General features: G+C 42.9%; 1 protein-coding gene across 2 annotated transcripts in view; it reads left to right on the forward strand.

Moving 5' to 3' along the window:
* CCDC157 (coiled-coil domain containing 157) overlaps window positions 1-18822 on the forward strand; it is a 49710-nt gene that overhangs the window by 15256 nt on the left and 15632 nt on the right. The window contains exons 4-8 of one of the 2 annotated variants that reach the window (XM_073630898.1): window positions 7096-7735; window positions 7843-7920; window positions 15884-16071; window positions 17885-18061; window positions 18383-18545. In XM_073630898.1, the coding sequence (XP_073486999.1) occupies window positions 7096-7735; window positions 7843-7920; window positions 15884-16071; window positions 17885-18061; window positions 18383-18545 (1246 nt within the window). Of the gene's footprint in view, window positions 1-7095; window positions 7736-7842; window positions 7921-15883; window positions 16072-17884; window positions 18062-18382; window positions 18546-18822 lie in introns of those variants that run through there. The other variant, XM_073630906.1, reaches the window with a different exon arrangement.

Raw genomic sequence — 18822 nt, forward strand, 5'->3', positions numbered from 1 at the left:
AAACAGTAGAAGAGGAAAACCACCATTGAAATAAAAATAACAGGCCACTAGGTGGCAGCAGTAAACCACTACATAAGTAACATAACATTTCTAAAATGTATAACTGTCTAGAAAATGTACAGTGCGTATACATGCACTGTTGGTCCTAAGGGGGGTAGTCGTGGTAAGCACAGGGAGTGCCTCCTGGTCCCAGGGACCCACTGGGATAGAGCAAACATATGCCAAACAAGGAAAAACAAGCATTATAAATTATATACAGCTCAACAGGAACTATAAGGCATAGAAACAAATGATAGAACATATAGTCCTCCATATTGTCATTGGATAGGCAAAGGGGAATCTGGGGGATAATGTGGGGGACGAGATGAGAGCAGTGGCAGTAGGTGCGGTAACCTATACCGTATACCGTATATCATATAGGGCAGCTACATTGCGGTAGGAGACCTCTGAATGTCTGGATACAAAAAAAAGTGAAAACAGTGCAAAAAAAAGAGCAAGAACAAAAACATAGCTGGCGCACAGACTGTGCAATAGATCCAGGGCTCGTGACCTAATGGGTCACAGATGTAAGGTGTGTGCCCTGGGCCGTAACAATGGGAAGCAGTCACTGCTCTGAAACAAACGTGAAGAAATAACAGGAACCAGTGCTGGTTCAATCATCCGGGGGCATCTGGGAGGAAGATTTGGGGTGCATCTTCTTGCCGTATTTCTGCCACCGTGGGAGGAATGGGAGACCTGAGGTAGTAGGAGAGAGGGGCCCGTCTGGCAAGGAGACCTGAGGTAACTCCAGGGTACTCAGGAACTGCAACAAATCTCCCAAGGTGCGAAATAGGACTGTTTTGCCTTCATGGTGGACCCGCAGCTGGAATGGGAACCTCCATTGGTACTTGATGTGTTTCTCCTGGAGGAGAGAAGTGAGTGGCTTGAGAGAGCGTCTCATGGCCAGGGTTTGGCGCAAGAGATCTGGAAGTAGCATGACAGGGGTATCATTCAGCCGGATGGAATCTTGTGTGCTGGCGGCCCGCATAATTTCCTCCTTGACCATGTAGAAATGGACCCTGCATAGTGTATTACGGACAAAGGAAGAATCAGGGTTCCTTGGGCCCAAGGTCCTGTGAACTCTGTCCAATTCAATAGGAGCATCTTTAGGCTTGCTGGAGTAGCTGATTAAAAATGGCGGTGACTGCCCCTGCCAGGTCCTTGTGCTCCACCGTTTCAGGGATGCCACAGATTCTGATATTGTTCTGTCTGTTACGGTTGTCGATGTCGTCCTGCTGATACATGAGCCGCTGCAGCAAAACAGTGTGGGAGTTCAGGGTCTCCTTGTGAGACTGTAAAGTATTGTAAATGCCATCAGTAGTGTTCTCTGTATCATCCATGCAAACCCCAGGTCTTTTTTGAGCTCAGTTATCTCCTGCCTATACATCTTCCCTATGTGGGAGACATAATATTCAAAGTCAGAATTTGTAGGCAGGGAGCGTATCTGTGACTCCATATCTCAGCCATCACCGGAGCGCAGTGAGGCTTGTGAGAGGCTGTGGGGGCTGTGTATGGGTGGCTCAAAGTCTGCAAGAGAGGCAGAGCGGCCCCTGGAACGTACCTGCATGGTGTCTGCTGGCTTAGAGTGGGCCGGGGATGTAGGCGCCGGCGCCATCTTGGATTTCCCCTGGTTTATGTAGGCTGCAGATGCTCAGGTGGCCAAGGTTGCCCTGTGTCTGGTCACCGACGGGTTTAGATTGATCCTTGGGCTTCCCCTTGCCCATCGGTACGGTTGGGTGAGGATGGGAGCGGTAATAGAGGAGATAGGACTCCGTGAGAGTCGTAAGGAGCAGGAGCTGCCGCAATGCACGTCTTAAGGCTCCATGCGCTAGGCCACGCCCTCTTTACATTTATTTTAAACAATTACACATTTTTAAAACTGATCCTTCATATTATTTTTTTTCATTATTAATATTTATTTAAAGCCCTTTTATGGGCTTAGACTATTTTTTTTCACCCCCCTCGAACCAATCCTACTAAGCATTTATTCTTCCTTACCTTCGGAAGCCAGATATAGTCACCTATGCCCCCCTCCAGGTCTCTGGCACCACTGGTTCCCGGGGGGGGGGCCACAAATTCGGCAGTGTGAATGAAGCCCAAGAACACCAGTCCTTTGTCATCCCTCTGTGATAACATTGTCCTCTTCTGGATCCTGAGAGGACCCCACCACTGGACATCCATTAAGAAGTGTCCTTGTCATGCAGGCACTGGTGTAGACACCCGAAGAGGGGGGTGTGGGGGGGGGGGGTGACATTGATCCCAGAGTGGGGCTTTAATATAGGGTGTCTCCTAAAAGAAAGCCTAGTCCTGCTTGTTTACTTGTTCACCACTTCTGTACATTTGAAAATCCAAACCATTCTTATGAACTAGCAGAAAAGGAGGTGATGCATCACTACATTGCTTCATTCAGCTGTGTGTGTGTTGTGAAAAGACTTGTATAGTAAGAGATAGAATTGCAGACTATTCAAAGCTTAGCAGTAAATGAGCTTGGTGAAAAACAGAATAGCAACATGATAAATATTTTAATATTTATCAAATTAAAATATTTATTTATTTTTGGCCCTGGAGAGTACACAGTCCACTTAACAAAAATGTGTTTTATTGCTTCCTGGCCTTTTTTTTTTCATCTAAACGTCAAAGTAACAATGGGGTTGATTTACTAAGTTCAAAATCTGGTGCAGCTGTGCATGGTAGCCAATCAGCTTCTAACTTCAGCTTGTTCAATCAGCTTCTAACTTCAGCTTGTTCAATTAAGCTTTGACAAAAAGACCTGGAAGCTGACTGGTTTCTATGCAGAGCTGCGCCAATTTTTGCAACCCCCCTGTCTTTCCCTTCACAATGTCAAACTTGAAGAAATAGACATTGTGGCCTATCTATGTTGACTAGGCAGGCCTGGACATGCTCTCCATGTGCAAGCAGCTCTAGCAAAGACTGGAGAATACTAGGTTTTGTGGCCAATATCCACTTTTTAGGCCGGGTTCACACGTACGACAAACACTCCGACATTGGGTGCTCATGTCGCATGATGTGTGAAAATTTTTTCTTATGCCTTGTGTGACAGGTTTTTCCGTTGGAATAAGCTCCGAAGGTTTTGCAGATGGAGTTCCCACGGAATTCCGCTCAAGCTGTCTTGCATACACACGGTCATACCAAATTCCGACCGTCCAGAACACGGTGAAGTACAACGCGTACGACGGGACTAGAAAATGGAAGTTCAATAGCCAGTAGCCAATAGCTTCCGTCTCGTACTTGCTTCAGAGCATGTGTCGTTTTTGGTACGTCAGAACAGCATACAGACGAGCGGTTTTCCCAATAGGAATTGGTTCAGTCGGAAAAATTTAGAACATGTTCTCTTTCTAGGTCCGTCAGAATTTTTTTACATAAAAAGTCCGATGGGGCATACACACGATCGGAATATACGATGAAAAGCTCCCGTCTGACTTTTTCTGTCGGACATTCCGCTCGTGTGTACACAGCATTAGAGGCTGGAAAAGTAAATCAAGCTGTTTGTTGCTTTTAGTAATGTCTCCTTTATTTCTGTTCATAATTTGCATGTACAGTAATGCCCATTATATGTGTGCAGTATGTGTTGGTTTATATTTATTTTTGTCAGACACACCATGGGCAGTTTATGAACAGCTGTGGACAGGAAATTGGTGCATAATTGGACGATTTGTTCAGAACCACCAGTTAGGTTTTGTCTTTTATAAAACATGGAATGCAACTGGTTGCCCTAAAACACTTCTTCCGTTGTTTTTGTACCAGTCTTCCCAAATCATCATTTTATTTAATGAAATACAGTGCATCCGGAAAGTATTCACAACGCTTAACTTTTTCCACATTTTGTTATGTTACAGCCTTATTCAAAAATGGATTACATTCTTTATTTTCATCAAAATTCTACAAACAATACCCCATAATGACAACTTGAAAGAAGTTTGTTTGAAATCTTTGCAAATTTATTAAAAATAAAAAATCACATTTACATAAATATTCACAGCCTTTGCCATGACACTCAAAATTGAGCTCAGGTGCATCCTGTTTCCACCTTGAGATGTTTCTACGACTTGATTGGTAAATTCAGTTGATTTGACTTTATTTGGAAAGGCACTCACCTGTCAATATAAGGTCCCACTGTTAACAGTGCATGTCAGAGCACAAACCAAGCCATGAAGTCCAAGGAATTGTCTGTAGACCTCCAGGACAGGATAGTATTACGGCACAGATCTGGGGAAGGGTACAGAAAAAGTTCTGCAGCATTGAAGGTCCCAATGACCACAGTGGCCTCCATCATCTGTAAATGGAAGAAGTTTGGAACCACCAGGACTCTTCCTAGAGCTGGCCGTCCAGCCAAACTGAGCGATCGGGGGAGAAGGGTCTTAGGGAGGTGACCAAGAACCTGATGGTCACTCTGACAGAGCTCCAGCGTTTCTCTGTGGAGAGAGGAGAACCTACCAGAAGAACAACTATCCCTGCAGCACTCCACCAATAAGGCCTGTATGGTAGAGTGGCCAGTAAAAGGCACATGACAGCCTGCCTTGAGTTTTCCAAAAAGGCACCTGAAGGACTCTCAGACCATGAGAAACAAAATTCTCTGGTCTGATGAAACAAAGATTGAACTCTTTGGCCTGAATGGCAAGCATCATGTTTGGCCAATACTATCTCTTCAGTAAAACATGGCAGTGGCAGCATCATGCTGTGGGGATGTCTTATAGTGGCAGGAACTGGGAGATTAGTCAGGATCGAGGTAAAGATGAATGCAGCAATGTACAGAGACATCCTTGATAAAAACCTGCTCCAGAGCGCTCTGGACCTCAGATTGCGGCGAAGGTTCATCTTCCAACAGGACAACGACCCTAAGCACACAGCCAAGATAACACAGGAGCCCAAACTTGAACCCGATTGAACATCTCTGGAGAGTTCTGAAAATGGCTGTGTAACGATGCCCCATGCAACCTGATGAAGCTTGAGAGGTCCTGCAAAGAAGAATAGGAGAAACTGCCCAAAAATAGGTGTGCCAAGGTTGTAGCAACATACTCAAAAAGACTTGAGGCTGTAATTGGCGCCAAAGGTGCTTCAACAAAGTATTGAGCAAAGGTTGTGAATACTTACAGTGGGGAAAATAATTATTTGATCCCCTGCAGATTTTGTACTTACAAAGAAATGAAGACTTTATCATTTAGGTATATTTTAAATGATAGAGACAGAATACCAACCAAAAATCCAGAAAAAACACATAATAACAAATGTTATAGGTTAAGTGGCAGTTTAGTGAGTAAAATAAGTATTCGATCCCCAAGAAAAACAAGACTTAGTACTTGGTGGAGAAACCCTTGTTGACAAGCACAGAGGTAAGACGTCTCTTGTAGTTAGTGACCAGGTTTGCACACATCTCAGGAGGGATTTTGGTCCACTCTTCTTTACAGATCTTCTCTAAAACCTTAAGGTTTCTTGGCTGTCTCTTGGCAACCTAACGTTTAAGCTCCCTCCATAAATTTTCTATAGGGTTAAGGTCTGGAGACCATCAGTGACCATCTTCAGTGTTCTCGCATTGAGGGGCCAATGGACAGGGCCATGTATTGAAAAAAATTTAGATGAAAACCTTCTTCCCTCAGCCAGAACACTGAAGATGGGTCGTGGATGGGTCTTCCAGCATGACAATGACCCAAAACATACCGCCAAGGCAACAAAGGAGTGGTTTAAGAAGAAGCACATTAAGGTCATGGAGTGGCCTAGCCAGTCTCCAGACCTTAATCCTATAGAAAATTTATGGAGGGAGCTGAAACTTTGAGTTGCCAAGAGGCATCCAAGAAACCTTAAGGATTAAGAGAAGATCTGTAGAGAAAAGTGGACCAAAATCCCTCCTGAGATGCGTGCAAACCTGGTCACAAACTACAAGAAATGTCTTGCCTCTGTACTTGCCAATAAGGGTTTCTCCACCAAGTACTAAGTCATATTTTTCTTGAGGATCAAATACTTACTTTACTCACTGAACTGAATTTAATCCATTTTAGAATCAGGCTATAACATAGCAAAATGTGGAAAAATTAAAGCGCTGTGAATACTTTCCGGATGCACTGATAGGAAATGCATTTACACAGGATAGCAGAGATTTGATTCCTTAGCTGTACATTTCACTCAAAGGTGGAAGACATAAAAGACGCAAATGAATGCAGCTCTGTAAGTACTCATTCATCATAATAAATATAAAGTATAGATTTTTTAAATGCAAGTAGTGTAATGCCCTGTACACACGATAGGATTCTCCAATGGAAAATGTGTGATAGGACCTTGTTGTCGGAAATTCCGACCGTGTGTAGGCTCCATCACACATTTTCCATAGGAATTTCCAACACACAAAGTTTGAGAGCTTGCTATAAAATTTTCTGACAACAAAATCCGTTGTCGGAAATTCCGATCGTGTGTACACAAATCCGACGCACAAAGTGCCACGCATGCGCAGAATAAATTAAGAGATGAAAGCTATTGGCTACTGCCCCGTTTATAGTCCTGACGTGTTTTACGTCACCGCGTTCAGAACGATCAGATTTTCCGACAACTTTGTGTGACCGTGTGTATGCAAGAGAAGTTTGAGCCAACATCCGTCGGAAAAAATCCATGGATTTTGTTGTCGGAATGTCCGATCAATGTCCGACCGTGTGTACAGGGCATAAGTACCTAAATGTGACCCAATGTCAGCCTATTGCAGTTCCTGTACAGCTGAGCTCAGGCTGTGGAAGTAAGAAGCAGCACAAGGAGTTAACATATGCTGACAAGTACCATGCTTATAGGAGGAGAAAAGCTTATCCTTGTGCTGTTTCTCCTACACTGTCTGGTCACGGCTGGGGCCAGGTGCATGGCAGCAGGGGTTTCAAAGGAACTTAGTTGAGTGATGCTGGTCATCATTCAACCTAGAAGAGATCATCTAATGGAGTAAATGAAGCCAGCTCTGGTTGGAATGTTTTGCATCAAAATCATCTCTTGTATCTTTGAAGGGCTATTCCTTTTTACATTTTTGGCTGGACTTCTACTTAATTATTGCCTATCTTTCTGCAGAGAGTCTCAATACAAGACAATATTATTGTCACTAAAAAGAGTGAAGCATCGAAAGATCCTTCTCATTTATCTGAATCCAGACTTCAGACAGACCCCACACATCTTCAGAGTCACCACGGCATTAGCAACACCCCAAGAGAATCCAAACGTGAAACTGTAAAGGACATACGAAATGTAGGGTCACAGACATTAGAGTCTGCTCTCGTACCATGTGATTCATGTGCCATTGCCCAAAGTAGCTTGAAAGAAGTCAGTGATGCCATTGTTAGTGTATGTAGAAGTCAGAATTTGCCCACATCGCTCACAAAAATCCATGAAGTTTTACCACCTGGAGGTACCCTGTCTCCCAATGAAATGCGATACTGGGCCAGTGAAGAGAGCAAGGACCTGGTTCGCATAGCTAAACATCTGTCAGAACTCACCCAACTGATACAACCTCTGAGAAATCAGCTTGAAGCTACTAAGGTTGAAAATGAGAGGCTTCAACAAAACATGGAAAGTTTAAAGAATCAGCTTCAGGAACAGGAAGAGGAGATGCAAAGACAAGCAAATGACAATGAAAGGAAGTTAGAAAAAAAGGGGCAACAGGGTCAGGAACTGATGGACAAGTTGGAGAGAGACAAGCAAGAACTCAGAAAAGGTATCATTTGATTAAACCTCCTCCTGATCACGCAAAGAAAATTTTAGTAGGCCATATGAGTTACTTATTTAGTGCATATTGTAATTAATTTTGTATGTTTAATTTAGGCTCAGCAGTCTTAGAAGAAAGAGTTTCGATTCTGATAGAGGAGCTAAAAATGCAACACTGCACCATCCGAGATCTAGGTGAGGTTCAATTAAAAATGTATTTAAAAGCATGTGTGAACATAGCAACTTCAAACAATTCTGCGCTTAGAGGGTTAAACAATAACACACAAACTTCCAAAATGGTGAGCTGCTACTATATATGATATATCTAAAAAACAATAAAGAGCAATAATCAGACATTCTCAGGCAGCGCTCTACTCCTCACTGAGTATATATGAAGGCATCAGTCCACCTCTGTGTTAATAGCAGATAGAGTTTCCTTTATACACCCAAGAAAGTGTCTCCACACTGTCCCAGCATCCACACTCAAATGTCCACTCATTTCACCACGTTACGACTGGTGACCACCATTCCCCACAAGACACCACACTTACCAAAAAAAATTGCCTCTCATTTTACTGATTGGCATAACTCGCATAATCTGCAAAGCTCTTTCATCTATTGGTGTTTCTCCAGCCTGCAATACTCAGTCCCAATATAGGCAATCACTCTCCGCTAAAGCTCAAAAAAGATAGTCCAGATAGCGCAATCCCATTCAGACACATTAAATTATTAACTCTTGAGTAAAAACACTCATAAAAATAGAATTAAACAGTGCTCACCATTAGCAAAAGGAACATCAGTCTCACGCTCATACAGTATAGCTGTTAATCCCAGCGTCTCACCACGCTCGTCTACTGTGAGTCCAGCAGTCGGCATCACTTCCGGCTGACGTACTGATGTCACTTCCGGTCTACGTATAACCACCCACTGGCGCATTTTGTCATTTCAACTTCCTCTGAGGGTGTGTCACGAGGATGTGTGAACTTACAGTATATGCACTGCTTTTCTCCTGTGGTTGCTATGAGCTGCACAGTTGCATTATTACTTATAGACAGTTACAACCTGGTTACATTTTTTACTGCTGCTTATTAACCTGCACATAACAGGCATGAAAACAAGAAAGAATTCAAAGCTGCGAAAGAAGCAAAAAGTGAACAATGGTGAAATAGGGGAAATATTGGCAAACAAAAATGAATTGCAGAAAGAGCACTAATCTGTTCAAGTATACATACATACAGTGCCTTGAAAAAGTATTCATACCCCTTGAGCTGTAGGTGGTGCAGACTGCACACAGCAGGAAGCAGGTTGCAATGAACCCTGCAAGTGCAACAGCTGATTAATAATATATTATAGAGTCACTCCCATTAGATTCACTTTTCAAATGGACACATACAAAGAAACAGCTATTTCTTCAGAATAACAAAAGGCCATGTGATTTTAATAAATCCAATGTTTGACGTTATTACACTATTTGGAGTCTCATTTTCTTCCATATATTACGGATTCCTCTGGGTCTCTGGATACTTGGAACCATTGTTATGGGACATTCTTGACCCTGAGGGGTTCACTGCTTTATATACCAAACACGAGAGTGTGAGGCAATTAATGCTGGTGAGTGTACATCTAATTGGGGAGTGGAGACACGATAGTGATCACATGGTGCGTTGTTGGATCAGTCTATCAACTGAACTTCTCATCACGAAGATACCATTTTGCCTTTATTGTCTTATTATATTGACTATTTTTATATTACTATATTTTCTCTCATGTTTGCACTGCACTACTCATTGGGTGCGTAATACTTACCTATGCGTTGGTATATTACTTAGCGCCACTATTTACCTTTTAACTTACATTGGTTAGATTTTTTGTATCGTCCACCTAAACTGACAGGCCAGGCAAGGAGAGCATTAACCACTTCAGCCCCAGAAGGATTTACCCCCTTCCTGACCAGAGCACTTTTTACAATTTGGCACTGCGTCGCTTTAACTGCTAATTGCGCGGTCATGCAATGCTGTACCCAAACAAAATTTGCGTCCTTTTCTTCCCACAAATAGAGCTTTCTTTTGATGGTATTTGATCACCTCTGCCGTTTTTATTTTTTGCGCTATAAACGGAAAAAGACCGAAAATTTTGAAAAAAAATGATATTTTCTACTTTTTATTATAAAAAAAAATCAAATAAACTCAGTTTTAGTCATGCATTTAGGCCAAAATGTATTCGGGCCACATGTCTTTGGTAAAAAAAGTGTCAATAAGCGTATATTTATTGGTTTGCGCAAAAGTTATAGCGTCTACAAACTAGGGTACATTTTCTGGAATTTACACAGCTTTTAGTTTATGACTGCCTATGTCATTTCTTGAGGTGGGGGGGTTTGTGCCACCTGGGCATTCCATGACCACCGAAACTGTGATAGGCAGTGAAGAGTGAAATCAAAAATGTACGCCCTTAGAAAGCCTGAAGGGGGTGCTTGGTTTTCAGGGTCCCATACGCGGCTAGGCTCCCAAAAAGTCTCACACATGTGGTATCCCCGTACTCAGGAGGAGCAACAGAATGTATTTTGGGGTGTAATTTCACATATTCCCATGGCATGTTTGAGCAATATATCATTTAGTGACAACTTTGTGCAAAAAAAAAATTCCATAGACTCGACATGCCTCTCAGCAAATAGCTTGGGGTGTCTACTTTCCAAAATGGGGTCATTGGGGGGGGGGGTTGTACTGTCCTGGCATTTTATGCACAACATTTAGAAGCTTATGTCACACATCACCCACTCTTCTAACCACTTGAAGACAAAGCCCTTTCTGACACTTTTTGTTTACATGAAAAAATTATTTTTTTTTTGCAAGAAAATTACTTTGAATCCCCCAAACATTATATATTTTTTTTAAAGCAAATGCCCTACAGATTAAAATGGTGGGTGTTTCATTTTTTTTTTCACACAGTATTTGCGCAGCGATTTTTCAAACGCATTTTTTGGGGAAAAAACACACTTTTTTAAATTTTAATGCACTAAAACACACTATATTGCCCAAATGTTTGATGAAATAAAAAAGATGATCTTAGGCCGAGTACATGGATACCAATGTATGACATGCTTTAAAATTGCGCACAAACGTGTACTGGCAACAAAATAAATACATTTTTAAAAGCCTTTAAAAGCCTTTACAGGTTACCACTTTAGATTTACAGAGGAGGTCTATCGTTAAAATTACTGCCCTCGATCTGATCTTCACGGTGATACCTCACATGCATGGTGCAATTGCTGTTTACATTTGATGCCAGACCGACGCTTGCGTTCGCCTAAGCGCGAGAGCAGGGGGGACAGGGGTGCTTTTTTTTTTTTTTTTTGCTTTTTTATCTTATTTTTAAACTGTTCCTTTCATTTTTTTTTTTTTAATAATTTTTATTGTTATCTCAGGGAATGTAAATATCCCCTATGATAGCAATAGGTAGTGACAGATACTCTTTTTTGAAAAAATTGGGGTCTATTAGACCCTAGATCTCTCCTCTGCCCTCAAAGCATCTGACCACACCAAGATCGGTGTGATAAAATGCTTTCCCAATTTCCCAATGGCTCTGTTTACATCCGGTGAAATCTAAGTCATGAAATGCTCGTAGCTTCCGGTTTCTTAGGCCATAGAGATGTTTGGAGCCACTCTGGTCTCTGATCAGCTCTATGGTCGGCTGGCTGAATCACCGGCTGCATTCTCAGGTTCCCTGTTGAGACAGGAGAGTCAGAGAAAAACACGGAAGACGGTGGGGGGGGCATTCCCTCCCACTGCTTGTAAAAGCAGTCTAGAGGCCGCTAGGATTGCTTTTACATGAAAGCCGACCGCTGGCTGAAAAGAATGATACCAAGATGATACCTAAACCTGCAGGCATCATTCTGGTATAACCACTCAAAGTCGTGAATGGCGTACCTGAAGACAAAAAAAAGGTTAACAATAAAACACAGTAAACGGTAAAGTATAAAAAATTGCATACCTGAAAAGCAAACATGATAAAACATAATAACAATAAAACATTGCAGAATAGAATACAGTAAAAAAGAGCAGAACAAAAGAGAGAAAATAGAGAGAGAGAGAGAGAACAATGAAACGACAACTATTTTTTTTTATATATATTTTTGTGTTTTTTTTTTGTTTTTTTTTTCACTTTTTTTGTAACTGTAACTTTTATAACTGTAACCGGTTCCAGGTTCGGATCTCTCAAAATGCGATGGCATCCTCGGAGACCCTGTGAAAGTGTGCCTAGTCTGTGCAATGCTGTACCCTACGCTAATACTCAACTAGTGTATGGTAGCGTTCAAAACATTCACCAATGCAAAGACCAGGATAGTCAGGACAGGAGGGACAATAATAGCGGGCGTCACGCCTATATCCGCACTTGCTGCAGACACGACATCTTTTTTGGGGGGGTTCGTTGGGTAGGGGTACTCGGGAGGACATAAAGAAAATGCCTCTCATGCAGCTGACCGCATTTGGTTCGGGATGTGAATGGGGGAAGTACGGGTGCTGCAGAAGTGGTGGGTTCCCAATTAGGATTGGCGAATGCAGCAGGAAGGGCATTATGGGCACGACGGGCCTGTGTTTGTCTTCTTCTTGGTGGCAGCGGGACACTACTTGTGCTTGCCACCTCACCAGCTTGAACTGCACTTATGGGACTCGCCACGTCACCACGTGTTGCTGCAGTGCTGGTTTGACTACGACCGGGGTGTACTAGGCCGCTGGTATGCTACAGATATTGATCCGTTCAGATACTATACCACTAAGGGAGGTGTATGGTGCGTGCGTGGGTGTTAGCGGTACTGGCGCTAACCTGACGCTGCTTGGGGCTGTTGCTTGCCAGTTCACCAAAATGCTACCAAAAAAACTGTTAGCAATCGCAGGGATCAGGCCTGACTCTGCAAACGCTGCAGTTATGCGCTTAGTGTTTTGTAAGTGACAGTGATTGATCAATACTGCACTTGGGTGGGCTGGGCTGGGCCGGGCGAGGGGCAAAACGCAGGTGCTAGCAGGTATCTGGGCTGATCCCGCTAACACTGCGTTTTTGGGAACCCTAAACTACTGGGGATGCTAGTATAGATCTGATCGGATCAGATATTGATCCGTTCAGATATTATACCACTAAGGGAGGTGTACGGTGCATGCGTGGGTGTTAGCGGTACTGGCGCTAACCTGACGCTGCTTGGGGCTGGTGCTTGCCAGTTCACCAAAACGCTACCAAAAAAACTGTTAGCGATTGCAGGGATCAGGCTTGACTCTGCGAACGCTGCAGTTATGCATTTAGTGTTTTGTAAGTGACAGTGATCGATCGATACTGTACTTGGGTGGGCTGGGCTGGGCCAGGCGGAGGGGCAAAACGCAGGTGCTAGCAGGTATCTGGGCTGATCCCGCTAACACTGCGTTTTTGGGAACCCTAAACTGCTGGGGACGCTAGTATAGATCTGATCGGATCAGATATTGATCCGTTCAGATACTATACCACTAAGGGAGGTGTATGCTGCGTGCGTGGGTGTTAGCGGTACTGGCGCTAACCTGATGCTGCCTGGGGTGACACATATCACCGCCGGGCGATCTGGGGGCTAAACCTTTATTAGGTAATAAACGGCGGGTGCCGACACTATAAAAAATAAACTAACTAACCAGCGTCACCCGTAACAGTTATACGGTGATCACTGGTGAAAGGGTTAACTAGGGGGCAATCAAGGGGTTAAAACATGTATTAGGTAGTATATGGGGGTCCCTGACGCTATAAAACGCTGACGGCGAACCTATTTATTTACCTCCCTAACTAGCGTCACCAGTGACACTAATACAGTAATCAGAAAAATGATCGCTTAGTGACACTGGCGATGGGGGGTGATCAAGGGGTTAAAACTTTATTGGATGGGGTTAGGGGGGTATCCTAGACCTAAAGGGGGCTAATACTAACTGCCCTACCACACTAATGGCCCGTACACACGGTCGGATTTTCCGACTGAAAATGTGTGATAGGACCTTGTTGTCGGAAATTCCGACCGTGTGTAGGCTCCATCACACATTTTCCATAGGAATTTCCGACACGCAAAGTTTGAGAGCAGGATATAAAATTTTCCGACAACAAAATCCGTTGTCGGAAATTCCGATCGTGTGTACACAAATCCGACGGACAAAGTGCCACACATGCTCAGAATAAATAAAGAGATGAAAGCTATTGGCCACTGCCCCGTTTATAGTCCCGACGTACGTGTTTTACGTTACTGCGTTCAGAATGATCGGATTTTCCAACAACTTTGTGTGACCGTGTGTATGCAAGACAAGTTTGAGCCAACATCCGTCTGAAAAAATCCTAGGATTTTGTTGTCGGAATGTCCGAACAAAGTCCGACCGTGTGTACGGGGCATAACTGTCACAAACTGACACCAATGCAGTAATCAGAAAAAAAAAAAAAACTGCTTGGTGTCAGTGTGACGGGGGGGGGGGTGATCGGGGGGTGATGGGTGGTGTAAAGTATGCCTGGCATGTTCTACTGTGTGTGTGTGTTCGTGCACTCACATTGATGTCTTCTCTCCTCAGCGCCGGAACGGAAAATACCGAGCCGAGGAGAGATGACATCACTTCCTCTGCTGCTGTTTACTATACAGCAGCAGAGGAATGATTCTATTGGCCGGGAGCGATCGCGAGGGGGGGCCACAAATGGATGGCCTCCCCCTCACCTCCTATCGCCGGGGGACAAATGCTGACCGCCTCGGGCACCGGGTGTCCGATCGAACCCCCCGCCCGCAAGAGGCAGATCACGTACAGGTACGTGATTCTGCCTGCCCCTGCCATTCTGCCGACATATATCGTCGTGAGGCGGTCGGCAAGTGGTTAATCAGAGAAGCAGCCAAGAGGCCCATTGTAACTCTGGAGGAGCTACAGAGATCCACAGCTCAGGTGGGAGAATCTGTCCACAGGACAACTATTAGTCGTGCACTCCACATATCTGGCCTTTATGGAAGAGTGGCAACAAGAAAGCCATTGTTGAAAAAAAAGCCATAAGAAGTCCCGTTTGCAGTTTGCGAGAAGCCATGTGGGGACGCAGCAAACACGTGGAAGAAGGTGCTCTGGTCGGATGATACCAAAATTTTACTTTTTTACCTAAATGCAAAACACTATGTGTGGCGGAAAATGAACACTGCACATCACCCTCAACACACAATCCCCACTGTGAAACATGGTGGCAGCATCATGTTGTGGGAATGCTTTTCTTCAACAGGAACAGGGAAGCTGGTCAGAGTTTATTGGGAAGATGGCTGGAGCCATATACAAGGCAATCTTAGACGAAAACCTGTTAGCGTCTGAAAGAGACTTGAGACTGGGGGGGAGGTTCACCTTCCAGCAGGACAACTACCCTAAACATACAGCCAGAGCTACAATGAAATGGTTTAGATCAAAACATATTCATGTGTTAGAATGGCCCAGTCAAAGTCCAGACCTAAATTTAATTGAGAATCTGTGGCAAGACTTGGAAATTGCTGTTCACAGACGCTCTCCATCCAATCAGACAGAGCTTAAGCTATTTTTGCAAAGAAAAATGGGCAAAAATGTCACTCTAGATGTGCAAAGCTGGTAGAGACATAACCAAAAAGACTTGCAGCTGTAATTGCAGCAAAAGGTGGTTCTACAAAGTATTGACTCGGGGTGGCTAATTGCAAATGCACGCCACACTTTTCAGATATTTATTTGTAAAAAAAACATTGAAAACCATTCATCATTTTCCTTCCACTTCACAATTATGTGCCATTTTGTGTTGGTCTATCACATAAAATCCCAATAAAATACATTTACATTTTTGGTTGTAACATGACAAAATGTGGAAAGTTTCAAGGGTTATGAATACTTTTTCAAGGCACTGTATTTGGTATCTATTTAATGCAATCTCATATTTTATCTTTTATAATATATATATTATTATATTGTGTTTGATGTTTTAAGTAATCTTCAGGCCTAAAATTTGTATTAAAATGTGCAAAAAAAAAAAAGGCGACAAATAGGGTTAACACTACTGTTTAGTAAAAAAAAATACACTTTATTTGAAAAGCATATTGTTTTTGTATGTTGTTCTTTCAAGTGCATCAGTGAATGAAAAATGTTTATGAATTGGTCCATACTCAATGGTCTATATTCTGTAGAACTATCCAGGCAAAGACTGGTAAACGAGATGCAAAATATGGTGAGCAAGGAAGAGGTCTCTACTCTGGAAAAGAAAATGAATGATTTAAAAGTCCAACTAGACAACACACTTCAGAAACTACATGAATCAGAAGAGGCTGTATCTAAAGAACGGGCTCGTGGAGAGAACCTTCAGATCCAGAAAGAGGTGAGTGCCCCCAACCATCTAAATGAAAGCTAAGATTTTTGTATTACTGTAAAATCTTTTTTTCTCTATCTTCCATTGAAGGATGTATAAAAGTAGTCCAGCAGTGGGCAACAGCCACTGACAGTAAATCAACAATGTAAAATGGGCAGCAAAAAAAAAAAAAAGTCTGCTGAATCAGTAAGGTTAGAAAACATCCCAGTCAACTGCAGGAGAATGTGGTAACCACAAAACACCTTCACTCAAGATAGACTGTTGGGACTCTGAATCAGAAACGGCAACAGAGATTACAGGCCTGTGTGACTTATGGCTCCGGAAGGTCAGAGAAAGGCAGACAGAGCATTCATAAGGTCTGGATTGCTCTTAGTGGGCACAAAAAGATAGAAAGTTCAGGACAGACATGGAGGTCCTATGGACATGAGGTGCATCAGTTTCATCTGCTACAGCTCAGGGAGACTCCAAGGATGATGACCCTATAAAAATAGGGGTCTCAGGTTTCAGATTATACTGCATAATGGTAAGCAATGCTGCCCAAATGTGAAGACCTCAAATATTCACAAAATTGAGAAAGTGGTTCTGATGAGGGTTTCAGGCAGCTTGAGGTGACCAGAAGCAACAGTGGCATGGTGCGTCCTCTAGGCTGAAAAGCAGAAGAGGAAGTGCCAAGTGTGCAGCACTCCACCTAGTGGATATTGTCAGTGTTTGATCTCTCAGCCTTTACCCCTTCCATGACAAAACAGGCAGTGTTGGGAAAAATGAAATAGTAAAGTATCTCCCCGAGCTTTAGCTCTTCTGGCCCTACTTACTAATTGAGCCTTTAGAGACAGGGTCACACCTTGGGCTGTGCCACAGCTCTAGACCTGGCAAGCGCTCCACGGCTAACCGACACGTAGTTAGGTTTATAAAAGACACAAGCATGTCTAGTTCAACTAATAGAAAAGAACAAACTTTAAAAAAAACTTCTGTATACACAATCATATACAGTACTACACAATACACTAAGGTCTGGAAAGCGCCACAATATAGATCCCAATGCCCCAAGATCACATTCAAGGCTAGCCCTGCAGGTCCAGTCCTGTGAAGTCTAGGTATAACCTCCAAAGCTATTGCTGAGCCAATCTGGATAGCTGCTATGTAGAAACCTGCTCAAACAGCTGTGTAACAAGGAATCTTGATTTAGGTAACCAACAAAAAAAAATATCAGTGTTGTAGCACAAAATCTTGGTTGAAGGCACCAAGGGAATAATTCCACAAAAGTGGGAAGGTCAGCAAAAAACGGTAAGACAATTTTCATCAGAGCTGAACAAAGAATATCCAACCTCCTAGGACACAAAAAAACAACAGTATAACCTGACTGTTTCTGAATTCTTGTGTGTTCCTCAATCAACATTGAAGAAGTTTATCACAATTAACCTACACCCGCGTGTGGTGCCTATTTTTTTCATTTTGTTCCAGGGATTGAAATCTCTCCCCCTCCCCCAGGATAAAAATTGCCTACGGCCCTGGGTAGTAATAGCATCTAGGGATAAACTGTACAGTTCAGAACCTACCTATTGTTATGAATGCAACTAGTATATTTTAGTATTTACTGTTATTCTAAAAAGACCTAAGCCTCAGTAGTGAGAATGCCTTTAATACGTACTGTATATAACTAAGCACCGTAATGCATAGGTTTTTTTGCCTTACGCTGCTGTTTTGTGGCTTTTTTCATTGAGAATAGTCCCTTCCAGTTCAGTAGAGTTTTAGCAGACAAATATCTGTTGCAGTGTTCTGCTTGTCCATTAATAGACTTCACCCCCTTTCCAACGAACCCCAGTCCCTGCAGGCAAAGCAGAAATCCTTGTTGCAGCAGTTGGATCGGTTATCTCAAGAGTGTGAGGACCTACGAGGCAGTTTGGATGATGCAGAAGAGCAAAAAGGAAAGCTGGAAGAGCAAATAGAAAAAATAGAAAAAGAGGAGGAAAACCTGAAGAGACAACTGAAGGATCAACAGGTACTGCCACATACAAGAATTGCGCTGGCTACACACTATATGATTTTTATACAATTTTCTTGTACAACTTTCCTTTAGATATAACAAAACCATATAATATGAGGTCACACCTAAACACTTTCAATTTGTATGCAATCAGGCTGGCCCTTGTACTACATAGTTGAAGGTAATTCTAAAGGAAATTGAACAACAAAAGCTATATAATGTGTAACCAGCTTTAGTCTCCCAAAAGAAGGAATTTTGCCTGTCAAAATTCTACCCTTGGCAGTTTCTGCTATTCTACAGCAGGTATATCCTACTAATTTAATTTATTGGCTGTAGGATGTGGTGAGAATACTTCAGCAGGAGAAGGTGACAATTGAGAAGTCGGTGTCAGAGGTGACCAAGCAGCTTACAGAACTACAAGGATGCTTGCAGGAGCAGAAGGAAAGGGAGAGACTGTTGATATCATACCCAGACTTACATCCTCTGCCTGAATTTGAAAGTAGGTTTTCATAATGGAACTTTCCTTGTCAGTTCTATATTGGAAATGTCATAGTTACATAGCTTATTGAAGGTTGAAAAAAGACACTGGTACATCCAGTTCAACCTGTGTGTGTGTGTGTGTGTGTGTGTGTGTGTGTGTGGGAAGGTGCAGCGTGATGTGGCGACAGGAAACACACAGAGTCCAGTGTAGTAACAGGAATTTAATAAAACAGAAGTGCAGCAATACAAACAGGCCGGCGGGAAGGAAACCCGACCAAGAGCACTCACAAGTTGTA

This window comes from Aquarana catesbeiana, linkage group LG01 (genome assembly GCF_042186555.1).
Source record: "Aquarana catesbeiana isolate 2022-GZ linkage group LG01, ASM4218655v1, whole genome shotgun sequence".
Taxonomy (NCBI): domain Eukaryota; kingdom Metazoa; phylum Chordata; class Amphibia; order Anura; family Ranidae; genus Aquarana; species Aquarana catesbeiana.